Source organism: Galleria mellonella, unplaced genomic scaffold (assembly GCF_026898425.1).
Source record: "Galleria mellonella isolate WM207_F2 unplaced genomic scaffold, CSIRO_AGI_GalMel_v1 utg33, whole genome shotgun sequence".
NCBI lineage: Eukaryota > Metazoa > Arthropoda > Insecta > Lepidoptera > Pyralidae > Galleria > Galleria mellonella.
In genome coordinates, this window is record NW_026442079.1 from 9,492,292 (window position 1) to 9,517,383 (window position 25,092).

Below are 25,092 nucleotides of genomic sequence, written 5' to 3' on the forward strand. Positions count from 1 at the left end.
ATTGATCACCTTCATCCCTAATGCACGCATGCTATACGCCCTCAAATATGAACGACTTCACTTGCCCGCTGCATACTAATTATCTTTAATACATACTTACATCTTTGGCACCGCTGTTGAAGACGTGTGCATCTCCGATTCCTATAGGCGAGCACCGTTGTTGACCTATGACTATGCGCCCCGCAAAAAAAAAAAAATTACTAAACCTCTTAGTAGTCAAAAGTTGCTTATTCGTTTGCCAAGTTTGAATTTGCCGCTCTCCGAATTTGCTGCCGAGACATGCCCCCGGCTTGTCTCCTCTAGATCCGGGACTGATGCCGTTACGCGCAAGTGGAGTTACCATTTCATTCACATCCATTAAAAAATATTCTAATCTTCTGGAATGGCAACGCATGAGAGGTACCGTGGACGTAGAAATTATATATTATACGTAGTATAGTATGTAATTTCAGTAGTACTATTATCAATATGTGATACTTACTATTTTTCCTCAGGTACAATATAAAAATATACATATGTAATAGTTAATTTTTCAGTGTAATTTTATTATTATTAAAATAAGTTGATAAATTATAATAAAAGATGGCAGTAAATAAAAGATAATTTATTTAAAACAGCTTACAAAGTAAGTAATGTTTAAAATCTAAACAAAAATAAATCGTAATTGAAGTATCGACTATATCTTAATAAAATTTTGAGATACCTTTTTATAATATCATTTCAATAAGAAATTATTTGTGTCTACTAAGTATCTAGTAATGTTTAACCTAATCAATAATAAGTATAATTTACAGGGTAAAACTGAAATCATTAAGTTGAATCGTCTCTACCAATAAAATTAACCGTTTTTCCTAAAAAAATATAGGTCGTAAAACATCCAAAAAGATTAAAATCCACACTAATACAGTATGTCATGCTGTCAAATTAGACGGATAGCTGTAGGAAACTCAACATTTTTTGATATTTTTCGACCTATGTATATGTTTCTTTACACAAAAATCTTCAATTTCTCCGACTGAACTTTCCATTGAAAAGATATTCATGATTTCGTTTCATTCCTGTATTGTTCGGAGTTACAATAAAATGGGTAAGTATTATTTTCATATTTGCTAATAATTTTTTCTTATAAAATAGAAGGTAAATATTATAGATACTGAATCACAAAATAATTCTCTCTCTCGGCCTATACGTCCCTAAAACATCACTGACGTGAACATAATTTTGTACATAGATAGAATAATATTCACCAGATAGATATCTATAGTTGTAGTTTTTAGTATGTAACTATATTCTAATTGGCAATGCATGAGGGGTATGGACCATGGTCATCGTCAGTGTCGATGTTCGTAGTGGTCTCAAATCTATAAGCGACGGTTGTCGATCAGATGAGCTTTCAGCTTATTTCTTATTTCAAATAGAATGAAAGAAAAAAACTTATATAATTATAATACTTTTGCTGGACTGATATCCAGGGTACATTCTTTCGCTTGCACCTAATTATGTAGTTAGGTACTTAATCCAATAAAATACAGAAATTTTTACCTACTTCATGATATTTATTAACAATATACATATTAAAATTGATATACCTATGCATGCGGATTTTCGCACTATTTTAACAAATTTTCAGTTACCAGCAAAAAAATTTGATAATTTATATCAAACTATCAAAAAGCTTACTGTATGTTCAAATCGTAATTTGTATCTTTTTAAAAATGTTATCTATCAATGTAACAGAACAATTTTTTCTAAGTTATAGAGGGTCGAAAGCAATTAAAAATATAAAGCTTCACATACTAACATATGTTGGCATGTATTTGCATATACCATTATATTTTATAGTACTATAATCTTATATTTTAATTTATAAGAACCTACCTATATGAAATAGTTGTCCTTTCACTAGCAATTAATTAAGTTTTTCATATAAGCAACAGCTACCTTTTCAATTAATTTTAAATCAAAGTAATTAAAAAATATAGATGGTTTTCTACTAAATACTGTCTTGTTGCTATTTTAAGGGTTAAATACTTTAAAAATTCAAATTACTTCATCGAAAAAATAAATCTTAAAATCCCGCCGTAGGTAAACGAGATTTTAGCCCCTCGTTTACGAAATACGATTAGAATTAATTTAACAGAATTTATAGTTGATAGTGAACTTACAGAATATTTTTTTAATGTTATTTAAAATTGTAAAATTGTTGTTGAACTAAAACACAAATATTTAAGTTCCATAAAGCCTTACATTATAAAGGTAATAATAAAAAACACTTATAATAAATGAAGTAACATAAAAACGCGATAACACTCGTTAATTATCACAATGTGCAAAATGCGTCATTCCACATTAATAGTTCTTTGATATATATTTTTAATTAAATGGAAATCTTCATTGTCGAAATGCTCCTCTAAGTATGTTATATTTTGTCTATGGATTCGCTAGAGTTGCAATTAAGATTTCTATACAAAATTGTCAATGTATCTAAAATATAATGCAGAAGCAGGTAATCTAAAGTTCTGTTTGGAATCCAGCAGACATAACGATGTACAGAAACACACATTGCATTTCTAATTAAATATAAAGTACAACAAATTTGAAACTGGCACTTATTACCTGTATGTAATTTATGAATTTATTAAGAAAAATGTCCTGAATCCCAAATAAGGTTAGCATGCAGCATCGTCGAAATTCAAAATATCAGGAGAATAAAAATGAATATCTTAAAAAGAAAAGAATACTTAAATCTAATTGACAGTTTTCTATAAGACTTTATAATATGGGTCTCTTCATATGATTTGTTTATATTCTATTACAGGATTATTAGAATAAACAAACATGTTACTATCGAATAACCAATACCTATTTTCACACTAACTTTTATTTATAATTGATTTATTCACATATTTGTCTTAGATACTACTTGACTGCTTTCAAACGCGGTTTATAGGAGGTCTTATCGAGTCCTAAACTAATTGCGCAAACCCGAAGATAAATATGTGAACAGAGCCAATATTTTTTTGAAGAAGTATGTAATTAACTTTTTTTAAGCATATCATTGATCAGCTTAGATAACTTTGCAGGAGACGTATGTTCAGTAATAATAAGTAATAAATTTATGAAATTACCAAGTTATCTATTTCAAGAACTTGAATGGGAAATTATATCATTTAAATAAGTAGGAATTGTTTTAGAATCCTATTATTAACCACCAAGCTATTCTTGATTACTTGACTGCAAAAGACACGATTAATTCTACCATCATTTGTGAATTAATCTAACATTTTATCTAATACATTTCAACCCTTATACAGGACTTTCCTATTTTTAAGAGTTTTTTTTTTATAACCGTAAAAAATAAAACCAACTTAAAGCGGTCTTTGTAACTGTTAATAAAATGTACCAAAGTATAGGTCAATTTAGGAACCTGATGAAGATCTGACGTAGCTATATTTCACTTAATACTAAACTAATTTAGTTGGAGTAAAATATTATCACCGTAAAAAGATTTTTTTCAACATTATACTTTCTACTACAAGCGATGCAAAGACCGAATAGTTCATTAGAACTAAATTCTAATAATCAATAATCGGTCCGCTTAATCCGACTTTACGTCTGTCTCTGCAAATCTTCGATCGAAATGTCGACAAGTAAATTTTTTGTGTTAAAAATATTTGAATGCAGATTTATGCTTTTTAAAACATTTTCAACCAAATACGGTGATATAAACGTACACAAAAAAAAGTTGACGGAGGCGAAGAGGACGGAACAGGCGCCGAGGGCGAGCGGTCCGTTGCGGTCCGTCAACGGAGCTATACGCATTGTGTGAGATACCTTAGGTTCCTAATATTTCATATGTTCATAATAACTGTGAACTGACGCAGACGTGGTAGCTGGTGGTGCAGGCGTGGTTGTAAGGGACGCCGGTGAAGGCAACGTCGGCAAAGGCGTCGGTGGCGGCGTGGTGTACACCTTACGTTCTGGAGGCAGGGTGGAGAGTGATGAGGATAGTCCAAAGCTTCCTAGGCCACTGATAGAGGATCCCCCCAAGGTACTTCCAGAGAGCATCTGGCCGTGGACGCCACGCATACCCGCAAACATAGGCGTTGTACCTGGAAAAAATAATAGGAAAATAGGTTTAATTTTGTATATATTAGTTAGGTACATTTGAATTCGTATTGCTTTTATGTACCACACCTAAGTATTTAAACATGATAATCAAAGATAACTAAAAGCAACGAAACAAAAGCCTAGACACATCGTAAGTAATAAAGGATTATGAAATGATAATTTATCGCACCGCGTAGAAATAATATAAATTAAAACTTTTTAGACAGTCATTCCATTCATGAAAAGAAACAATTTTTGTCCTAAATTTTAAACAAATTCCTTACATATTGTACGAGTCAACTGACGAGTAAGCTTGTATGAAAGTTATAAAACAAAGGTTGTTCATTTTCATAAACTTTTTCTTTACCCCTAAATACCCTAACTATCTCTGAGATAGACCTAATTGTCGCACTATAGTACCCTCGTCGTTTATAGAACGGGGTGCATGTCATGCTACGCTTATCTATACTTCTATACCAATGTTATAAAGAGGTAAATTTGTGAGTTTTGAAGTTCGGAGTAATCTCCGGTACTACAAACGTGATTTTGAAAATTCTTTCAATGTTTCGTTGTTAAGGTATATTATTTCTGAGTACTATGAACTACTTTTTATTTTAGTAAATATATGTTTTCAATAATTAATCACAATAAATATAATTGAAGTCGGTAAAAATTGTATAATATAGCGCGTGCTATCTGAATGATTTGATATAAAGAAATAAAATCTATAAGCAAAAATATTGGTTATTTTTAGCTTTATAAAAAAAAAGCCCGCGACACCATATATCTATGTTTAACATCTCAGCCTAAAAATAACTTTTATGTTAAAAGTGAAATAAATTTTACAACATTAAGTTTGCTAACAGATTTGACATATACTTTACAAATTCTTATAAAAACAAATCAAAATGGAATTTCATGGAGAGTAAAATTACTTTTTACAACAAGTTAATTGATGCAGTTGATCAGAAGTTAAAGCGAAATAAAAAAAATAAGCCAGTAAATTTATTGTATTGTTGCTGGCGTTAGCCGTGTAAGAATACTAGGCGATGCACGGAGATGAAGGGCGCAGAAGGAACTATATAAACATGCATTTTACTGATTTATGTTATGGTTGTCTATACTATTTTTTATGTCTCAGGTATTGTATGTTTCTCTTTTAAAGTAAAGTAAAAAAAAATATAAAATAAAAAAAAATGCGCACATCAATTTGCTAAACAGGCCGTTCTTTTTAAAATCTTAGAGAATATTAAAGCAGTACTATCACACACGCCAAAATACCAGCCTTATATTAAAATGTGTGTGAACAGTTTAAAAGTTACACAAACAAATATTGCACCCGTGCGAATCAGGGGCGGGTCGCTTGTATACAATAAAAATAAAATACCTACCTACATGTATAAGGTAGAAGAAATATCAATAGTACATGCTGTTAAGGGAATCGATAATTCGCTGTACATTCGTATTTAACTAGCATATAAAATAATATAGGTATCCGAGTACACTGAGTATCTGGCTACTCGTTCCAGATAAAATTGGAATTTGTTAGGCTATAATTGCACGCTAGTTCCCATCGATCTACTCGCCTGCTGACTGTCTGTTGTCGGCCACATGCACGCTCTGGTACCTAATCGCTTTAATTTAAACAAATCTCACAAATGCTCCCATTCGGGCGGTTTTAGGAATAAAATCCTGTTGCCAGTTTCTATTTTCTAAGAATTTAACACATGTTACCGTGCTAGATACACTCGATGTTTGTATTTTCGCGCTTCTTCTGATGTACATACTTAGTGCATACGATGGTGAAGATAACAGTGAACATATGGTTGTTTTTAGTTTAATCTCTGCTATCCAACGTTAAATAATTTAGTACCTATCCATATTTAATATATATGAATAATGTATTATTATTATATTATAATCCTCTGTATAGGAGTCGGTGATATTCTATTGACTACGTGCAAAACCGAGATTGAAATCGAGATATTTTATCAGTTGGATACATGCACTTGAGAATACCTATTAAAATACTTATATACATAGGTAAGCCGGTAAGCATTTAGGCGTTCACAGAGAAATCTTGATGTCTGTCTAATAGAGTACAAAATAAAAATACCCTGGTGTCTGTGAACTCTCCGTACGCGTTTCATAAGCCGTACTCTTGCGCTTGTCATCACTTCCCAGAGATCGTAGATCACGCGTACGGCTCGCCGTCGATGGAATAAATTGCTCTCAAGTTGGGTGGCGACGAGAGACATGCGCCGGCGCAGCGGTGCCGTTACCAAATTACATTTACTTTAACCATTCAACTACATATTGATTGGTATTTAAGTGGTTCAGGTCTATGACGCTACTCACCCAGCTGCCTGTCACACATTGGGGATACAAATATAATTGGAATTCGCACAAATCGCACAGCAAATTTATTAGGTATTAAACACACAATAATTATTATACACGAACCAGCGACTGTGAATCCTGAATGCCGGAAATTTGCGGTGCGTTTCGTTATGAACACATTTTTATGTGACTGCGGCAGTAAATATGTATCACTGGTTTTTATATTTGTTAACTGTGCGGTACTGTTTACCTAATAATATTAATTTACGATGTCTATGTGTATTTAATAAAATAAAATGGTGATTTGGAACTTTTTACTGCTTAATTAAGTTATTTAAATGAAACGGTGGGTGGGATGGTAAATGTGGCATTAAGGATTCACGAGGACGCAATACGACGTTCAATATAATAAAAAAAAGAGAACATAAACTTAACCATTTTAAGGTATCAATGCCTTGAATACAGTATGTATAATAATTATCAATAAAAAATACAATAATACTGTATTTTTATTGACAATTATTATATATTTAAAATGCAATGAAACGTTTAAAAATTGTAACAAGTCGCATAATAGCCTCTTTAACAAAATAGATATGCTTTGAAAGGAAATGAGAACATTTCAATTCGCGGTAGGCTTCCAACTATTGAAATTTAATACCTGGTCTTCAGGTAGTGATGAACGCCCTGTTCTCAACTCACAAAAGGCATAAATGAACGATGATAGTCTGGTATTGCGCCTTCGGTCCTCCCTAAACGAAGCAAATTAGATAAATATTTAATCTCATAAAACCAAAATCCAAAATATTTGCCAACTGTCAATGATAGGTATTCTTAAATTATTAAAAAGACGAAAATATATATCTACTTCGCGAAAAGGGTGTATCTTTTTCTAAATATAATGTTGGAATTCATGAATCCCTTTTAAATTTGAAAATAAATATCTATCCAATACACGTTATCAGCAAATGATAAAAACCACTATATGGATGGTAGTTTTGAAAATAAAAAATTTAAAGTTTACAAAAGTTTTATTTTTATTAACTTTTTATAAAAAGTCTACACAACAAAAACGATATATATATATATATATATATATGCCTACTAAAAGGTCACACATTTTTTATCATGCAAACTGGGATATCTTGAAAAAAGTTAAGCAAACAAGGGTCAAGTTGGTATCTGAAAGGGTGAAGTTTTTTCTGGCCTGTTCCGGCCAAGACACTGATATGTAAATTGCGTTAGGTTTTTTACCAGTATTTTTTTTTTCTTAAAACGGTATAACGAAGTTTTTTTTTTTTCTTATTAAATCCTACAAATTTACCGCATGCGGACCGCACACATCGATTGCACCGAACCCAGTGTCAATTACTACGGCTATCTATAACTAGTTTAAAACAGTTCAGTTTCTATATCGGTGTCGATGTTTCAGTTACCGATCTAATAGTAAATGCATTACACTAAAAGTTAATGCATTATTGAAAAAATTGAACTTTATCACAAGAATATTTTTGGGAACTGTACGAACAGAATTAGTTAAATATAATGTAGGTTATCTATGTGGAGATGGTTAGGTGAAAATGAGTATAATGTTTTGTATATTAATTGTATATGAAATATCTGTATGTATAATAACTATAAATATTTTATGCATATTAGTGTACAAAACTACGAATGCATTTTTAATATAGCTGTGTATGTCCTTAACTAATATTATAAATGTAAAAGTGATATTGTTTGTTTGTTACGTTTTCACGTCTAAACCGCTGAATCGATTCTGATGGAGTTTGGTATAGATATTGATAAGATACGGTTATAGATTCCTTTTTTCCCAGTCAATGAACATACCTTGGTTGCTCGAACGAAGTCGTGGGTAAAAGCTAGTATTTTATTAAATAAAATATATTACGCATATTTTTAAGCGGATATGGTGTTTTATTGTTCAATTTATGTGGTCCGAATAAAACAGGGGTTTATGATTTATGACGTTACTAAGTATACGGCGTATGCAAAGATTTTTGAAAGCACAACGGATCAGCATCTACCAAAAATAACCGGTGCATTCTTGACTGGATTGAAAAAAAAATCAAACAGACGTCAGTTAACTTGGAAAATGTTCATAAACGGAGCACCTATAGCCAAGAATAAACACAGCATCAAGGTTGTCGTTCTTAAAAATCATTCTCCATTTTTTTATTAAAGCGAACGTGAAGTTCCGTCGGCGATATTCCTGAAAATACCTATTGCATTTATAAAGATCAAACGCTATGAACAAACGGGCGTTCATGTAAACATATCATACCTAGAGCGTAGAGTTCCCGGGGAGCATGGAGCGCGGGCCGCGGGTGCGCACGCGCACGCCGTTATAGCGTACGCACTAACACACCATTATCTGTACGTAAACTGAAATACATCATGCTTTCGTGCCGTTACTCGCTTATATTTTTGTTTAAGAGCTTTTTGGAGATACGTTGTACAGATTCTGGATATTTCACGACAACATAACGATGGAAATATACATAGGTATCGAAAAATTTACACTGCGATACAAGTATTTAAATATAGACTATAATATATTTTCGACATTCAAATGGAAGAAAGTAGCAGAAATGTTTTAGAAATGACTATCAACCGTCATGCTCAAGGACTAAGAACAGACATTTCGCTGAATACATTTTTAATGTGACGCATAGTAAACTTTCTGGACGTGTTAAAATAATCTTTTTTTTATTAACTCCAGGGAATAGCTTGCCTGCTAATACTCGTTCGTCTGATAAAACTCAGTTATTATCGTATATAGACTTGAACAACCTCATGTATAATTAATCATTTTTATGGTATTTCTCAAGAACTCCTCTCCTTTAACTTTGGCTACCTTTTTCGTACCTACTATCTGCTAGGATTATGAAATTAACAGAACCCTATAAAAATGTAACCTTCGCTTAGACCTCGGTACATGCTGCCGTGGGCATCACAGAATGTAATAAGGAATCCAAGTCATCCTCTATGCATTGCCCGTTTTAAGAACCGTACCCACCATTTTACATACTAACTTAATACTAATAGCTTCCTAATTGCAGTACCAGGTATAGATAACAAAAGAAATGCCACTGACTGTAGGCGTAAATTGCAAAATTTCAATTTCATTCAAACGCAGTACCTTGCTACCGACATCGGTTTTTTTTTTCGAGCTGATAATGCTGTTGGTCATAGAATCACTTTTACTGCTTCAGTAAACGCGTGCAGGGGTGAGTGTCGATGTCACTTCAAAGGAGCAAATGTCGCGCAAGAAGGAAGCAACAGTCTATTCCCGATGCGGCGTACGCCCAAAGGCGCCAGAGCGGCTCGGACTTCAGGTTAGACCGCCAAACTTCGACCCTTGTCGAGAGACGAAGGGTCGGTCAAGTTTGAGGGGGGAGGTGTGGATGAGATGCGCTTAAGTAGGTACCCGATTATACGCGAACGGTGTGGTGGGTATTTTCGTCCCCGCCGGCGGAGACGGTATACGTTACTTGAGTGTGTGAGACGAAGGCTCCGCGGTAAGAAAGGGGTATCAGTCCGATTGAAATTCATAAACCGACTAACAGATTTGTCCTCGCACTTGAAATTTTAGCAACGCTACCAACCTCAGTATATCAGTTTTGAGTGGTATCACTGCATTTACATCTGGTGTCATCTTCAACCATTATACCAAAATATACATATTTGTTACCTATGTATATCGCAACAAGTCAACAGCCTATATCAGATAGAATAAAACATGATGATCAACAACAAAAATATACGAATTTTAAACTCTTAATCTTAAAACATGTAACAATTGAATAAATTCGCGAAATATCGTTAACTTGCATTAAAAACTTGAACTACCTTTAAAAAATTATAAATGTAGCACAAAAAGCAGTATCATTAAAGTAAACCAAACGAAGAATCTTAAGAAAGACAGAAATTTGTTGGTCGCGTGGTCCTAGCGTAGATTGGGCCATCCCTTCCGTTCCTGTAGGTGTAGTAAGAGGCGACTAAGAGAACCTTAAGTCGTGTGATTGGCAGCAGCGTCTCTCTCATCACCAATAGCCTAACTGTATTTGCCAATCCACCTGGTAGGTAAACGTGGCAACTACTGGTAAAATTCCCCTTATAGGAGAAACTTATGTTCTCAGGGAATAGTTAACGGCTGATTTAATGGTGATGATGATGAATCAACACGTATCTTGCACCTCGAAATCTAAAAAAAGATAGCTACGAACTACGTCTGCAAAAGAAGGACCAGCTTGATTGCATTCACAGAAACATCGATTGATTTCTTGTATAAATGAATAACAGCCAATACTGGGAAGCAGTTGAAACAAGTCTTTGCTCAGCAGTGGATCGAGTGGTTACTATGAATATGTTATTATTTACTTCCTCACATTGTCACAATAGATATCGAGGTACATCTATTTATCTACAGATATTTTAGTTACTATAAGTGAATGCATAATAATGTTATGTGATCCCGTCAATGATATTTATGTACCGCGAAATAATTTCGTGTAAACTATCGTATTCAAATGACTGCAAAACAAATGCTTATCCCGCACCAACAGTTCAGTACAATTGTAACACGGAGCCATCAAAGAGGTAATAGGAGAGTAGCGATTAGCGGAAAATAAGCATATACAAGTACTTAGTTTTAATGTTTCTAAATATCCTTCGTATTAAAAATCAATCTGTGTGATTTGTCCGTATATATTTATATTTATTTATTTATATTTATCAATATGTAAAAAATATTTGTTACTTATCTATTTTTTTTTAACAAAACTAATATGAGGGGTCTTAATGAAGGCGATAGAAACCAAAACAATAAGTTTTAGAAATTTTGTCAGTCTAACTATCTATGTATGTATTTGTTCTGACATCGCGTAAAATCTACTACATCAAATTGGATCACATATGCATGGAGCTGTTTAGATCTATTTCGTCGCTTTTCTACTTCTGTAAACCACGCGTACGAAGTAGCAGGCGAAACATTTCTTATACAGATGAGAATCAGTTATTTGCTTGTTTGACTATATTCACTATTGTCACTAAACAGATACTTGTGTCCTACTAGTGTTTCTGCAGCGAAACAAATGTGTCTTATGACTGTATTTAGGTTTGAAGTGTCAATAGAATTGCATATTCTAGCTCTTCTTATAGCTTTATTTATTTTAATAAACTGAGGTACTGGGCGTCAAATATGTCCATTTATGTTTATGGGTAGTGTATAACAACGAAAAAAACATGTACACAAACGTAACTCTATAGTCCTGAAGAATGGTAATGCATAAGATACTAAGATCATTATAGTTATTTAGCAATGATTATATTTACGTCCATAATGCTAGAAGGACTGATTTGTCTTATAAAAAAGAGAAGGCTTGTGAAAAACGCATTCAAATGTCGGAAGTCAGCTTGTTTCGCGGCCCACCTTTTGAATAGTGTGAGGCATCACAAATGAACACTGGGCCGTTGCAGGCGCTGCCATTGCACATGTTACCGCAGGTTTTACGACGTCGTGAGGGAGTGTTCGAGCTTCTCAGAAACGCGTTGCGCACACGCACATGGGCGGCCATAAAATCGGATTATCCGGCCCTGCTCGCCGATCACTATTTATTATCTCTCTAGACTATTGCCACGGCTTTTCAGGCATTTGCGAGTTATTTAAACTTACAAAATGGGGATAAGTGAAATGACCAGCTCAATATTTTCTTCCTGATCAACAATTAATATACATATATGTAGATTCGTCGAATTGTTCGATTTGAAAAATAAATTTTCAGTAAGTATAAGATATATTTTATTGTCTGCGGTACCATTTTTGACCAGTAAAACTATTTAAGACAAAGCGAAACGCTGCAACGTAAAGCACCTTACTCACCCTAAAGAAGACTTCTAGATGAAGTCGAAACTATTATCGGAAAGGATAAACATACTAAATTTATAAAATCCCGATACATATATGTATATATACACTAGTGGAAAAAATTAAAGGATCCAAAAAATAATCTAAATTTTCGGTAATTTTTCAAATGGTTGCATCTTTGACAAAATGATCGTATTGGAGTAACAAAAAAGTAATTTGAAGTTTGAAGTTTCTACTTTTTTTACAAATATTAAAAATATTTTAATACCTGGAATGTGTTTAACAAGTATATTTTGCTCCGCAACAAGCAGCTTCTGCTCCTCAAAGAAAAACAGCATATTCAATCATTACTCGTATTGAGACCTCTATTGATTGCAACAAGAATTGTGTTATTCTAAATGATCGCGTCAATTCTCAACTATTATCTATACTAATATCATAAACAAGAAAGGTTTAATCCTTTGTTTTATAAACATTGTTGAATTAAATCAAATACTATTAAACTGATATTAAAAAAAATTCACCTGTGAAAAAATACATTATCAATGAGTAACACAAGCTATATCTTATTAAAAAAAAATCTTAAAATTATTTACGAAAATTACAAAAAAGTTACACAGAATATAAAAAAAAAATACCTATTGAAGCTAATAGATTTATTTCTGTTCACAATTCATCCCAGTGAAATACAATGAGACATGCTTATATTAAAGTAATTAAATTATAAACATAATTGTAAGAGCCTGAGTTAGGTATAAGAATATCTGTATTACCACCAGGTCACCAGGATCTCACTCTGCTGGGTTACTTATATGTATTATACTTATATGTAAAATACCAACTATTTTATCTTTCTAACCACCAGTGAGAAGCCAGGATGAATCACTAGTGAAGCATAAAAGTTAAAATCGATTCAGAATTAGAGACAGAAAATATTAAGCTTATTGATTTCGCTTCTTTTGGCAATATTTTGAAAATTATGTAGACCAGAAATAAACAATAGGGTCCAAGCCAGACTTTAAATAATCCCTAATAGAACGTAAATTCAACTGCGATTTCCGTATCTTAATACTACTAGCAAGGCATAAAAAATAACCTACATATTTAATTTACTAGTATTTACGTAATATGTAAATATTAATGTTTTGTTCATTTACAGACATTCCGTCGCAGGAAAGTGTAATAATCTATAGAAACTACAGACTAAAATAACATCACTAGTGAAACTATGTAAATGTTACGTTTTAATTAAATTTTCCACAAATAGTGATGTCACTGTATTTACGCCAAATATAAAGGAAAAAAATTGATTTTATTAAATTTTCTCTATGTGAACTTTAAATATACCATGTGAATACATTCCAGTGTTATCCTATCTTGCCGTATGGTTCCGATATAGAATGAACCGCTCATTCCTTTCCAGTGGGAGTTGTAAGAAACGACTAAGAGAACGATGGGCAATAGCGTCCTTCTTAAAACATCATCAAAGAACATTACTAAATGCCTAACTGCGGTTGCCAATCCGCCTGCTAAGCAGCGGTCAGTTAAAGGCTAATATAAAAAAAAAACCTATACGTTCTATAGAATATTTTCATCTATGGAGTAATAAAATAAAGTGCTCATGAAAGAAATCACTAACACAGTGTGAATAATAATTATTTTAAATATAAAAAATTAGGAGAGAGTAGAACTCACAAGCCGAGGATTGCTTCGTACTTAATCATAAATACGAAATAAAATTACCTTGTTTATAAATGTATAAGTATACAATACGTCTCTCATATAATACACTCTCTTATATAACGTTGTCTACGAGTAAATGTAATTAAGCAATTCAAAATTTCTTATTTTGGGCTACCATTGTGGTTATGTGAGATTTTTTGGTAATTTCTAATCTATGCTAGTTAGGAACATCGTATAATCTAAATATTATTGCAATATGTATGTGTAGTTGCGATGAGTTTATTATTTTTATTTTTTTGTATAATATGTTTTAATATTTGCACGCCTACATTGTGGCAGAATTTTCTTTTGACCTATAAAAAAGTATCTTATTCTAGCAAACAAATTATTTCTAATTCTAATAATCATCTCATGGTATAACCGAAAGTTCATATAAACGACATTACTGACATAGTATGAAATATTTTTTTTATTTAAAATAATAATGTTAATACAAAATATTATTTTGAGTGAAAAGAGGTAATGTATTAAGAAATCTTATAAACAGAAATAAGCACGATAGGCCTCTACGTTCGTGTAGACACCGGCTACGCGGACTTACATATAATACGAGTATTAAAGTGGCATCGCATGACGGTGTTTCAGAATTGAATTTAGTAGTGCATTATTGTCTCCTTTAATATTCATGTTGTATATTTTGTTGTTAGTAATAAATGTTTTTTTTAACCTACTTCTAATTTATGCAAGTGACGTTATTGAAGAAAAATAAAATAGATAACAAGAGACATGCTGCGCGGTGATACGTTAAAATCATAAATTCATGTACCTGCAGTCCTGGCATTCTCTTTTACGGTTGAAATTAAATACCTAGTAGATTTGACGTCATAAAAGTTATGACGTCAAATCTATTACGTATTTACTAGGTATTTCCAGTTGCCTGAAATTTATGCGCCCCTGGTATCACCAATACATGCAATACCGATCTCAGCAACGTATACTTGCAAGTTTATTGCGATTTTAGTACCGTTTTATTAAGCCTTTTCAAAAAGAGGAGATCATGTATATATTTTTTTTTATATTTTTGATACTTTCGACACATTTTAAATTTTATAATTAATATTAATAAAATTCGCCATATGGTCCCGGCATAGAGTGGGCCGTCCCTTACTTTATCGTGGGTGTCGTAAAAGGCGACTAAAGAAACTTATTGAGCGAGGGATGGGTAGCAACGTCCTTCTTAACACATCGTCAAATCCTGCTGCAAACTGCGATTGCCAAACCGCCTGCCAAGCGTGACAACTACTAGTAAAACTCCTTATGGGGAAGACTTATTTATGTTCAGCCATGGACAGTTATCGGCTGACGACGATGATACATAAAATGAAAATACAAGCTACTATTATTTTTGTTCACGCTTTTTTTTTATTTTATTTAAATAATTATATACCTACTATCTATTAATATCTTTTGTTCCCATTAAATAATTTAGAGAAATCCATGAAATCATATCAGTATATCGTGAAAATTCAAGCTTATAGACCCACTCTAGTCGATTATTATTTAACGTAAATTTTATATAAAATAACTCAAAATTAATATTGCTGGACGGTTTTTTTAGTACTGGCTTTTATAAGCGTGGATAGAAAATTAATAAAATTGACCACTTGTTAACAAACATACTGATAGACAAAAAATTTTTTAAAAATTATTATTTTGATTATGTGCTCTTATTCAAAACCCTAATATCCATTTTTATAAATATCTTTCACGTACAGACACCATCTTGTTGCAATTTTATTATATTAGTAAGATTTTGTACTAGCTTTTACCCGTATTTCGTTCGCTTAACTAGAATATCTTTACTAACCTGAATAAAAAGTAAAAAATTGCCTATGTCCTTCTTCATCCCGTATGGTACATGTATACCAAATTTTACAGTAATTGGTTACCAACTTAAGCCACTGAGAGGTAACAAACAAACTCACTTTTACGTTTATAACTAGCGGCCCACCCCGGCTTTGCACGGGTGCAATGCTGATACTAAATATACCTACCTACTACAGAATGCTACTATCTGCCTGCATTTTAAATCTGTAATATCTTCAGAAATATTCAATTAAATTATTTGCTGTAAAGGGCCATATTGATCTCTATTAAATTGAGGTAATTAATTTGATAAAAAAATAATGCTGTAAAAATGCTGTAATAATACTGCTTAAAATCACTTCGTCAAGACAGCGACAGCGACTTTGTTTTATACTACGTAGTGATACTACTAATTGACCCCGTGAATTTTGGTCGATCGAAAATAAAAAAAGAAAAAAGAAAGTTAATAAGTCAACAATTATATTATGTCAAAATATAAAAATTATAAAACACGCCGTGCCACGTCACTCAATTGTTTTGCCTTCACAGAACCTCTCCACTAATACTTGAACTTTATGGTATGGCATTAAAGTGCAAATTGACTTTTAAGTATTATTACGAATAGTTTGTATGGGAGTATAGAAACTTGTTGCTTTTAGACTTTTCAAAGATTTTTTAAGAACTATTCTCGTACTTCAAGAAATATTCTAAAAAAAGAATTAGCGAAATCGGTTCAACTGTTCTCGAGATATGCGCTTAGCAACACATTCAGCGGTTCATTTTTATAGATTAAAGATTAACGTTTATTTTAATTATTCATAGTTAGTTATATTTATTTTTGTGGTCATGTCATATAATTATAATAAAATCTCAGCATTAAACATTGAATAAATGATTCCAGAAGGTTGTAGATAATAGCCTGCTACTATAGTCGTTTTCGTAGAATGTTCGTAGCGTTCGTTCGTAGCGCATAGTGGTAGCAAATACTACGACCAAAACGTATATCACAGTATTTTATAGTAAATACGAGTATATCTTGACATAAGAGACAAGAATTAATGTAATTTAGGTAAACTATAATAATTAAGCAAGATTATCGCGACCTTCCTTAATCCATACGACGCCGACCAATGCGAAAGTCTAAAAGTAAAAAATTACTCGTACTTTTGTTTCCAGTAAGAAGAAATCATCATCATCACCATCATCTCAGCTATTATATGTCCACTGCTGAACATAAGCCTCCCCCATAGACTGAAGAAGGCATAAGAAGAAATGATATATGATAAACGCCTGCTACTTCGTTGCAGATTTACAATCCACCAAATTACCATCAATTACACTACAGACTAGTTTTAAATTGTCCTCTTTTACAAAATTTTTTTGACAATGTACCTACTAAGCCTTGTACCCTTGCTATATTAGCACTTTAAAAATAATATTATCGATCGATTTATATATATATATATATATATATATATATATATATATATATATATATCTTATATGCTTTGTAAATTACACGAGTAATCATTAAAAGTAACTCTACATATAAGTTTCTTTATTTTATAAAATCACTTTGCAAATTTTAAATTTCAAATGTAAAAAACTGAACAAAATTTAAATTATACCTGCTAAAAGTATAGTAATTATAACTTTTTAAGTAACATAGAATGGCAAACATGTCGACGGCCCTCCTAATGGAAAGAAGATCACCGTCGCCTTCAGACATGAGCAGTACCATGGACAACACAAACATAACTGCTTTACGGTTACTGTACTGTTTTGTGGCATATTATTCGAGATTGGTACCTATACGTTGGATGAAAGTTAAATTACTTGGCAAAGATAGGTTGATGGATAACAACAGAGGCTGCCCCAGAAGCCTTAGAGCAACTCACAACGACAAGTTAGATAAGGTGATAAAAAAGGCCGTTAAAACAATAGGTCTACTTAAATAAGAATTTATACTTTTTGATATAGATAACATCAATCGGAGGTACTATTATCACAGTATAAAGAACTTGCTTTGCTAAATCGTAATAAAATAAACGCAACTGAATAAAGCAAATAACCTAACTGCATCAATGCAATCCCGCGAATGTTTTGCACCAGGGTTGCATAAAACATCAGAAGTAGAAATGTGATGCACATTTTAACTATGTTTTACATTACCTATAACGTACTATGCGTTGTATGTAACATATAGATAACATATGTAAATACAACTAATTTTATATCTGGGTTATATGTATATGAAATTTTATGTTAGAGAGCGTAAAAGAAGTCGAAAGTGAATATTTTATTTACTTTTTTAGACGAATTATAATTCGATTTAGTGTATGTGGTTCATTTTGAAGATATTCCACAATAAGTCACTGATAAAATTATATCTACTCGATCAGAGAAATGGGTATTAAACTATGCGGATTATATGAAATAAATCGTATTATGATTGGTATAAACAGTGACTTTAAAATTTCTATTAAGATTATAAATGTAAAAATTACTAATAATAAAATAAAAATTATTTATGTACTTACATAGGTGTTTATAGGAAACCCTGGAAGAGCGGAGTTTCCTAACAGGTATTTTACTCACTAAGAGACTCCAGCCCATATTTTTAAACTATGTTTAAGATAAATGAATAAAGATTATTATTACTTTAAAAAGGGGGAATTTCTCAATTTTTCATCAAATTATTTGTAGGTAAATATGTATGTATTTATGTCGCCAACTGAAAGTAATTTTTTTCTCTCATTCACCCGATGTGACAAAGCAAAAGTACGTATCCACTTTGCAAATAACTAACTCTGCCCGGCGGTTTCGCTCGAAACGAACTATTAAATCGATAAATGTAATTGTTCCAAAGATTAGCTAGTTGAAAAAACTTTTTGTTTATGCAAACTCTTCCGTATAACAAAAATTCGAACATTGCTATATAACTAAAAAATAGATAATAAAAAATAGGTAAATAGATGTTTTGTAAATAATATAATATACAGCCTATGCTACTCGCTGAATTAGCTTTTTATTGGTGAAAGAATTTTTAAAATAGATCGAGTAGTTTTTAAACATATCCATTACAATCAAATCTTTCATATTTAAAGCTAAGTTAAATATATAAATATAAATGCTAGTAGAAAAAGTGCTTAATAAGTGCTTATTCAATATTTTATTTAGAGTAATGTCACAATACAAGTAATTGTACTACACCATACAGTACTTATAGGCCTTTCATCACGTAGTTTTTATTAACTTTTAGTAAACCACTTGAGTGACGTGACGCAAGCCAGAAACTCAAGGTGTCAACGGCAATACTGTCAGGTCTCGAGTGGCTAACACAGGATTTGGTTCCCATTACTAATCTTTATAGGTAATTGTTTCAGATACCACTAAGAATTATCGATTTCATTCCTGCTGAGGCTTCAAATTGAAGTTTCCAAAACGTAGTACCAAATTTGTCTGTCTTTTTTTTGTGATCATATATGTTACACAAATATGTCGTGAATTTTAAACCGATTATTATTATTATTCTTAAAATCGATAGATACTTAGCTTCTACTTTTTTACAAAGCAAAAACTGATTGTTTCGAATCCAAACCTAACTGTAGAGACTTAAATTGGCGTTGTAAATTCGAATATTTGCAATTTAAGATCTATAACCTAGAGTTTAATTCACGAAATATGTCATTATTTATCCATCATGGAAATTACTTTTTTATTTTCTGCAAAATTATTAACTATTTCGACAAGAGTGTACTGTTCTAGATTTTGAAAGTGCTGAGAGCCGATTATTTTTATTCTTTCGTTGATGAACTGGTACGTGCCACTATGCATATAGAACGATCGGATACGCTCATATCCGATCGTCCAATATGCTTAGTTGCATACCTATATGCAAGTTCATTATTAATTGTAGTTGCTAAAATTAAATAAACTTATTCGGAACACAATAATTACCCTAGCCAATTTTCTAAATTAGAAATTCTTATAAACTACTTATCAATGTTTACAAGATACCGAGAATTAATAAAAATAATGAAGTACTACTACAAAATAGGTACGTACCAAAATAATTCTACCTAAACCGTATATCTTATTAAAAAAAAAATTAAATAAGTCATTATATAATAATAATAATAAAAAAAAACTTACCATGGTCATTAGTAACAGCATACTGGTAGTTGGGTATGAGATCAGGCAAGTCATGATGTGAGGGCGGCGAAGAAGGCGGTGGCCGGTACCCAGCTTCCACACCACTATAGGGGAGCGGCCACTCGCGTTCGCTCATAGATCCGTATGTGCAGTACTCGCTTCCATATGCCAGCTGCTGGCCCGTCGAACTGGTGTGCGTGTAAGCACATGCTCCGTAGTCGATCGCCGTGCTACCGCTCCCGCCGGCGCTGCTACCGCTAGCCAGCTCGTAACCCGTCGGCTGAGAAGGCGGAAGCGCTGGCACTCCACCACCATACAAATATCCTCCACCCCCGAACTGGGGCTTCAGCGCCTGGCACTTACGACGGAACCCGCGAGGTCGTCGTCTCGAAGACCCTTCCTCGAACATAAATTCCGATGACGGGTCGATTGTCCAATAATGGCCCTTCCCCGGACGCCCGAGGCCCTTCGGCAACTTCACGAAACATTCGTTCAGGCTCAAATTGTGACGCACCGAGTTTTTCCAGCCCTGATAGGAACTTCGGAAAAATGGAAACTGTTGTTGGAGAAAGGTATATATTTCGCTGAGGGTGAGTCGTTTATTTGGCGAGTGTCGGATAGCCATCACGATTAATGCTATATACGAGTAAGGTGGCTTTTCCTGTCGCCTGGTGGCAGGCGCGCGCCGCGCCGCCTCTTCAGTGGTTTGGTCCTCGGTCTTCATGCGTGCACGTGCGCGTGCGAGTCGATTCGCGTGTCGGGCAACAGTGCGCGCGCGCCGCCCACCAAGACACCATGCCCGCGCCGCCCAGCGCCCCGCCACCGCCGACTCACACCCACGCCCGCCTCCACTCTCTTGCTTATTGGCAAACCGACACTCCGTACCGTATCTATACATTTATTAGATACAAATGCGTTCTGGACTTATTATGTGTACACCATGCCTCTCATCGCAATTCGGGATGAACACTAGATGTGGGCTTCGATAGGTGTATTTCAAGATTACGAAGTTGTAATTCAGTAAATATTTGACCTGAATCTGAAACAAATACTTTCTGCCTGCTATGCTATATTAAAGTCCATTATAATAGTGGTATGGTAGCGATTATGCATTAGTTTTCTATTGGTTAGGACAACTTTTGCGGTGTACAGATAATGTCAACGTTGCGGAATAACATGGTAAAGGTCGTTGCACTCACGTACCCCCAGCCCGCCACATTCCAAGAGGAAAACCCGCTTAGACAATAATATTTACCCGTCGCAAGGACGGCTGTCGAACGCCCGCTCTTGACCTAGCACAATTAAACCAAACATTTTACTAGATCTATAAAACAGTTATACGACGTACACCAAATATTTACCATAAAGCGTAAACCAAAAGTTTTGCATTAAACTTGCCGGATTTATTTACTCGCTCTCGTATAAACGAAAGGAAGCATACGATTAAGAACTCTGATGCTATAAAGTTAAGGTTGATGTTATAAAGTCGTAAAACTGAAATCAATGATGTTGTTAGTGTGGTTCCTACTATTACAAAAGCAAACGTAATAAGGAGAATCACGTAAGGATACATAAGTATCCAAGAATTTCCCGGAAATTACACACAAATAATTACCTAATTATTAAAAAAATGTGTACAAAAGAATTTTTTTTTATAATGTAAATAAATAGTATCTATGTCATACCCATCTGTGTATTAGTATACGCTGACTGGCTATCAATAAGGGACAAAAGGTTAGGATAAATTAACATCATGTCGGTTGGTCCAATTTGATCGTTCACTAGAAATTATCCACAATGATTTTCATGAGATAGCTATTGCGTGGAGGTTAACCTGACTGACAGTGTAGATATTTCGAATAACACTAACTATCGATTAAGTACCTATAAATAAAAAAGTATATGAGATGTCCAAATCTGTGTACAGTTCTGTGATCAGCAGAAATATAATTCGGTTTTTTTTGTTATTTAATTTTTAAGACCAAAAAAAAAACGAAAACTATTCTTCAAACATGGCAAGCTACCCCTTCAAAAGCTCAATTCTCAGTAATGATAACGCACGAGAACACCGTGGGCGTCACAACAATGTATTATGCTCAAATACGTAGGCGACAGTTTCCATTTTCCATGAGTGGGCGGTCAACTTTGTTGCCATTGCAAGTTGTTTAAAAGTTAGAGATTATCTTTACCATTTTATCATAAACATTATATGTTATTAGTAATTTATTAGTTAAAAGACATTTTTTTGCCTGTGATTATAAATAAATAAGTCATTCATTATTATCGAATGATGCTATAAATACGAAGCCGACGCGACGGGAAGCGCCCGCGCAACGCGCTCGGGTTGCTGATCTCAGTTATAAACAATTCGCTTCTGTAGTAAACATTATAATACTATCACTATTATATTTAATTTTAAGCTTGCTTTTACTTCAAATTAACTTTAATGTACTGGTTATTATAAACTTTAGCACTTAAAATAATTATGTGTCAACCAACAAAGATAGTTCCTTTGATATGTATCTGACAAAAAAAAGGCAAGTTAAAAATAGGTAGCTACACTTAAATAATAACAGAACAGGTAACCTATTAGAAATTTACAAAGAGGAATTTAAAAGGGAAAGATACGTCTTTCCCTTTCCAACTAATAAGATTGAGGGAAACAGACTACTTCGAAAAAGAGATCTGTATTCGGGACATTAGCTCCGCCCACAAAATGGCGTACCGCACCCGACAGGATGCGCGAGCGCAGATCATTGCCTGATCTTGAACCTTCCATTCATCACCTTTTACGAGCTCGACGGTGTTTGCTTTGAGGTTTTACGGTTTCGCCTTAACTCTAATTTGCAATTAAACATTTATCGGTGGAATTTATAATGAAGACGAACCACACACAATCGCCTTGTATCGAATTTAAGTAAATACAACGAAAGCTTCTAAGATTAATTATACCTACTTCACAAAAGGATATTACTCATATAAAGTATAACACTTCTGATGATATATCCAATTAGAAAACAATACTTGCTATTATCCCTTCAATATTCAGTATACCCCTATACCTACATATAGTACCTGTTTCATTCATCACTACGTTGGTCTTTGGTACTCAGTTCTTTCTACTTGCTACATAAAAAAAAACCTTATTGTGTTTTTTTAATGGATGACAATGAAATGGTAACCCCACCTATCCACGTCAGGTCACTTGTCAGGTCACCCTCCTTGCGGTTCCCCCTGGATATCGTCGTGCTGAATTCCAGGTGCATTCATCACGATGAGCTAACTGATCTGCCTTTTCATTCTCATCTAACATCCCTCACTGGTGCCCCGCCAGCGTATACCGTGTATAGCGTGTATAGCGCGGACGGGGATACCATTCCATTATAATTCATTAAAAAAAAAACGCACTCGTACATAGAGAACTTCCTTTTACTTTTCTTTAATTAGTTTAAATTTTTATAATATGTTTATTCATGTAAACTTAATTATAAACATGTTTTGATAGTATTTTTTATGAGTTTACCACTCAATTCGTCATGGAATTTCAGCTGATATATGTGGACAAGAAATTTTTGCATACATATTCTATTACTAGTCGTTTCCCGCGATTTTGCCCGTGGGATTTTTTGCTAATATTATAAATATGAAAGTGAGTTTCTTTGTTTCTTTGATATTGATTTCGTACTGACTCATTAAACTTTAATCATAGTTGAAGTAAATAATCGCTTTAATTTAAAACCACACTCTTTTTTTAAGGTCCTAAAAAATAATAACTAAATACCTATCCATGATCGGCCTCCTTTCTTTCCCGTAAATGTGGCAAAAGACGACTAAGGGAAATTAATAATCGAGAGATGGGCAGCAGCATCCCTCTTAAAGCATTACCAAAACCAATTGCGATTGCCAACTCGCCTGCCAAGCGTGACAACTACTGGCAACACTCCCCATTATGGGGAAGACGTATATTCAACAGTGAATAATTAACGACTGATTTAATAATAAAAAATAACCTACCAATGTCATCTGTGCTTATAAGAAAACATTCACACTACCAGGTGTTTATTTCTAAACAAAACTGTCCATTGTTTCGTTACTTTGTGTCACCGGACATACAAACAATTAGTTTGGCAACAGATAAGCTAATAGTTAGAAATAAGATATACATGCTTCAATATTAGTACAATGTTTTAGTTCTTAGAACTACTAAACAAAAGAATGTCGTTCTGATATACTTTTTGTTTAATAACAACCTTTGTAGCATAGCGATTTTGCACAGTGTCTTACCTTTCGACCTTTATTGGATTGATTACTGCACAATAGGTACATTTTCTTCAAATCTGTTCGTACCAGTCTGAGTATTTCTATGTATAACATATGTGTAAATAACTAAGATTGTGCTCCAGAGAAAAAAACTTTATTTGTGGCAAAACCAGTGACTTAAAAACTAAATTACAGAATCGATATTAATAAAATGTTTATGGGACTAACCTGTAAGTGTACCTTTTCAAAAAGATAATAAAAAAAAATTGACAAATCGATTTACAACCGATAGAAATATAAGAGAATGAACGTAAATCGGTTAAAAAATATTTATCTATCTATCAGTAGTCAAATACTCATAGTACAATCACTGCTTAATTTGGAACTAGACGGCGCTGAAGATACATATCATCAGCCTTTGACCGTCCACTGCTGAACATAAGCCTCCCCCTAGGGAGTCTTGCCCGTAGGTGCCACGCTTGGCACTGCGGACTAACAACCGCAGTTGGGCTTTGGAAATGTTTTAAGGGGGACCCTGCTGCTCATCTATCGCCCTTCCTTAGTCGCCTCTTACGACATCCACGGAAAATGACGGGGTAACCCATTCTATGCCGGGACCACACGGCCCGGTAGGTATCTAGGTATATATACTCAAGAGTATTTGTATATTACATTAATACTTAATATTAATATATTACACATGTTAAATTTCGAATTATTAAGTAGTAAAATTGGCAAATTAATTCCCACTTTCTTCTTTGTCTACGTTACCATCAACACTACCTAGGGCT

The 25,092-nt window shown here is 33.5% G+C and overlaps 1 protein-coding gene across 2 annotated transcripts; it reads right to left on the reverse strand.

The window, feature by feature from the left end:
• Positions 1-590: 590 nt before the first annotated feature.
• On the reverse strand, positions 591-20,954 carry LOC113516542 (forkhead box protein F1-like). 2 transcript variants are annotated; one of them, XM_052896560.1, is made up of 3 exons: positions 20,042-20,954; positions 7,112-7,202; positions 3,981-4,112 (listed from the first exon to the last, which is right to left on the reverse strand). In XM_052896560.1, the coding sequence occupies exons 1-2, from the start codon at positions 20,937-20,939 to the stop codon at positions 7,144-7,146; spliced, it is 957 nt and encodes a 318-aa protein (XP_052752520.1). In that variant the 5' UTR covers positions 20,940-20,954; the 3' UTR covers positions 3,981-4,112; positions 7,112-7,143. The 2 variants fall into 2 exon arrangements, with proteins under 2 accessions (XP_026756766.2, XP_052752520.1); XM_026900965.3 differs by lacking the exon at positions 7,112-7,202 and having other exon boundaries at positions 591-4,112.
• Between the last annotated feature and the right edge of the window lie 4,138 nt (positions 20,955-25,092).

Excerpts from the sequence above, each read along its gene's own strand:
- LOC113516542 (XM_026900965.3), bottom strand. The coding sequence starts at position 20,939 with ATGTATAGATACGGTACGGAGTGTCGGTTTGCCAATAAGCAAGAGAGT. Across the intron at positions 4,113-20,041 it reads TGCTGTTACTAATGACCATG|GTACAACGCCTATGTTTGCG; the intron begins GTAAGTTTTTTT and ends TATTTTTTCCAG.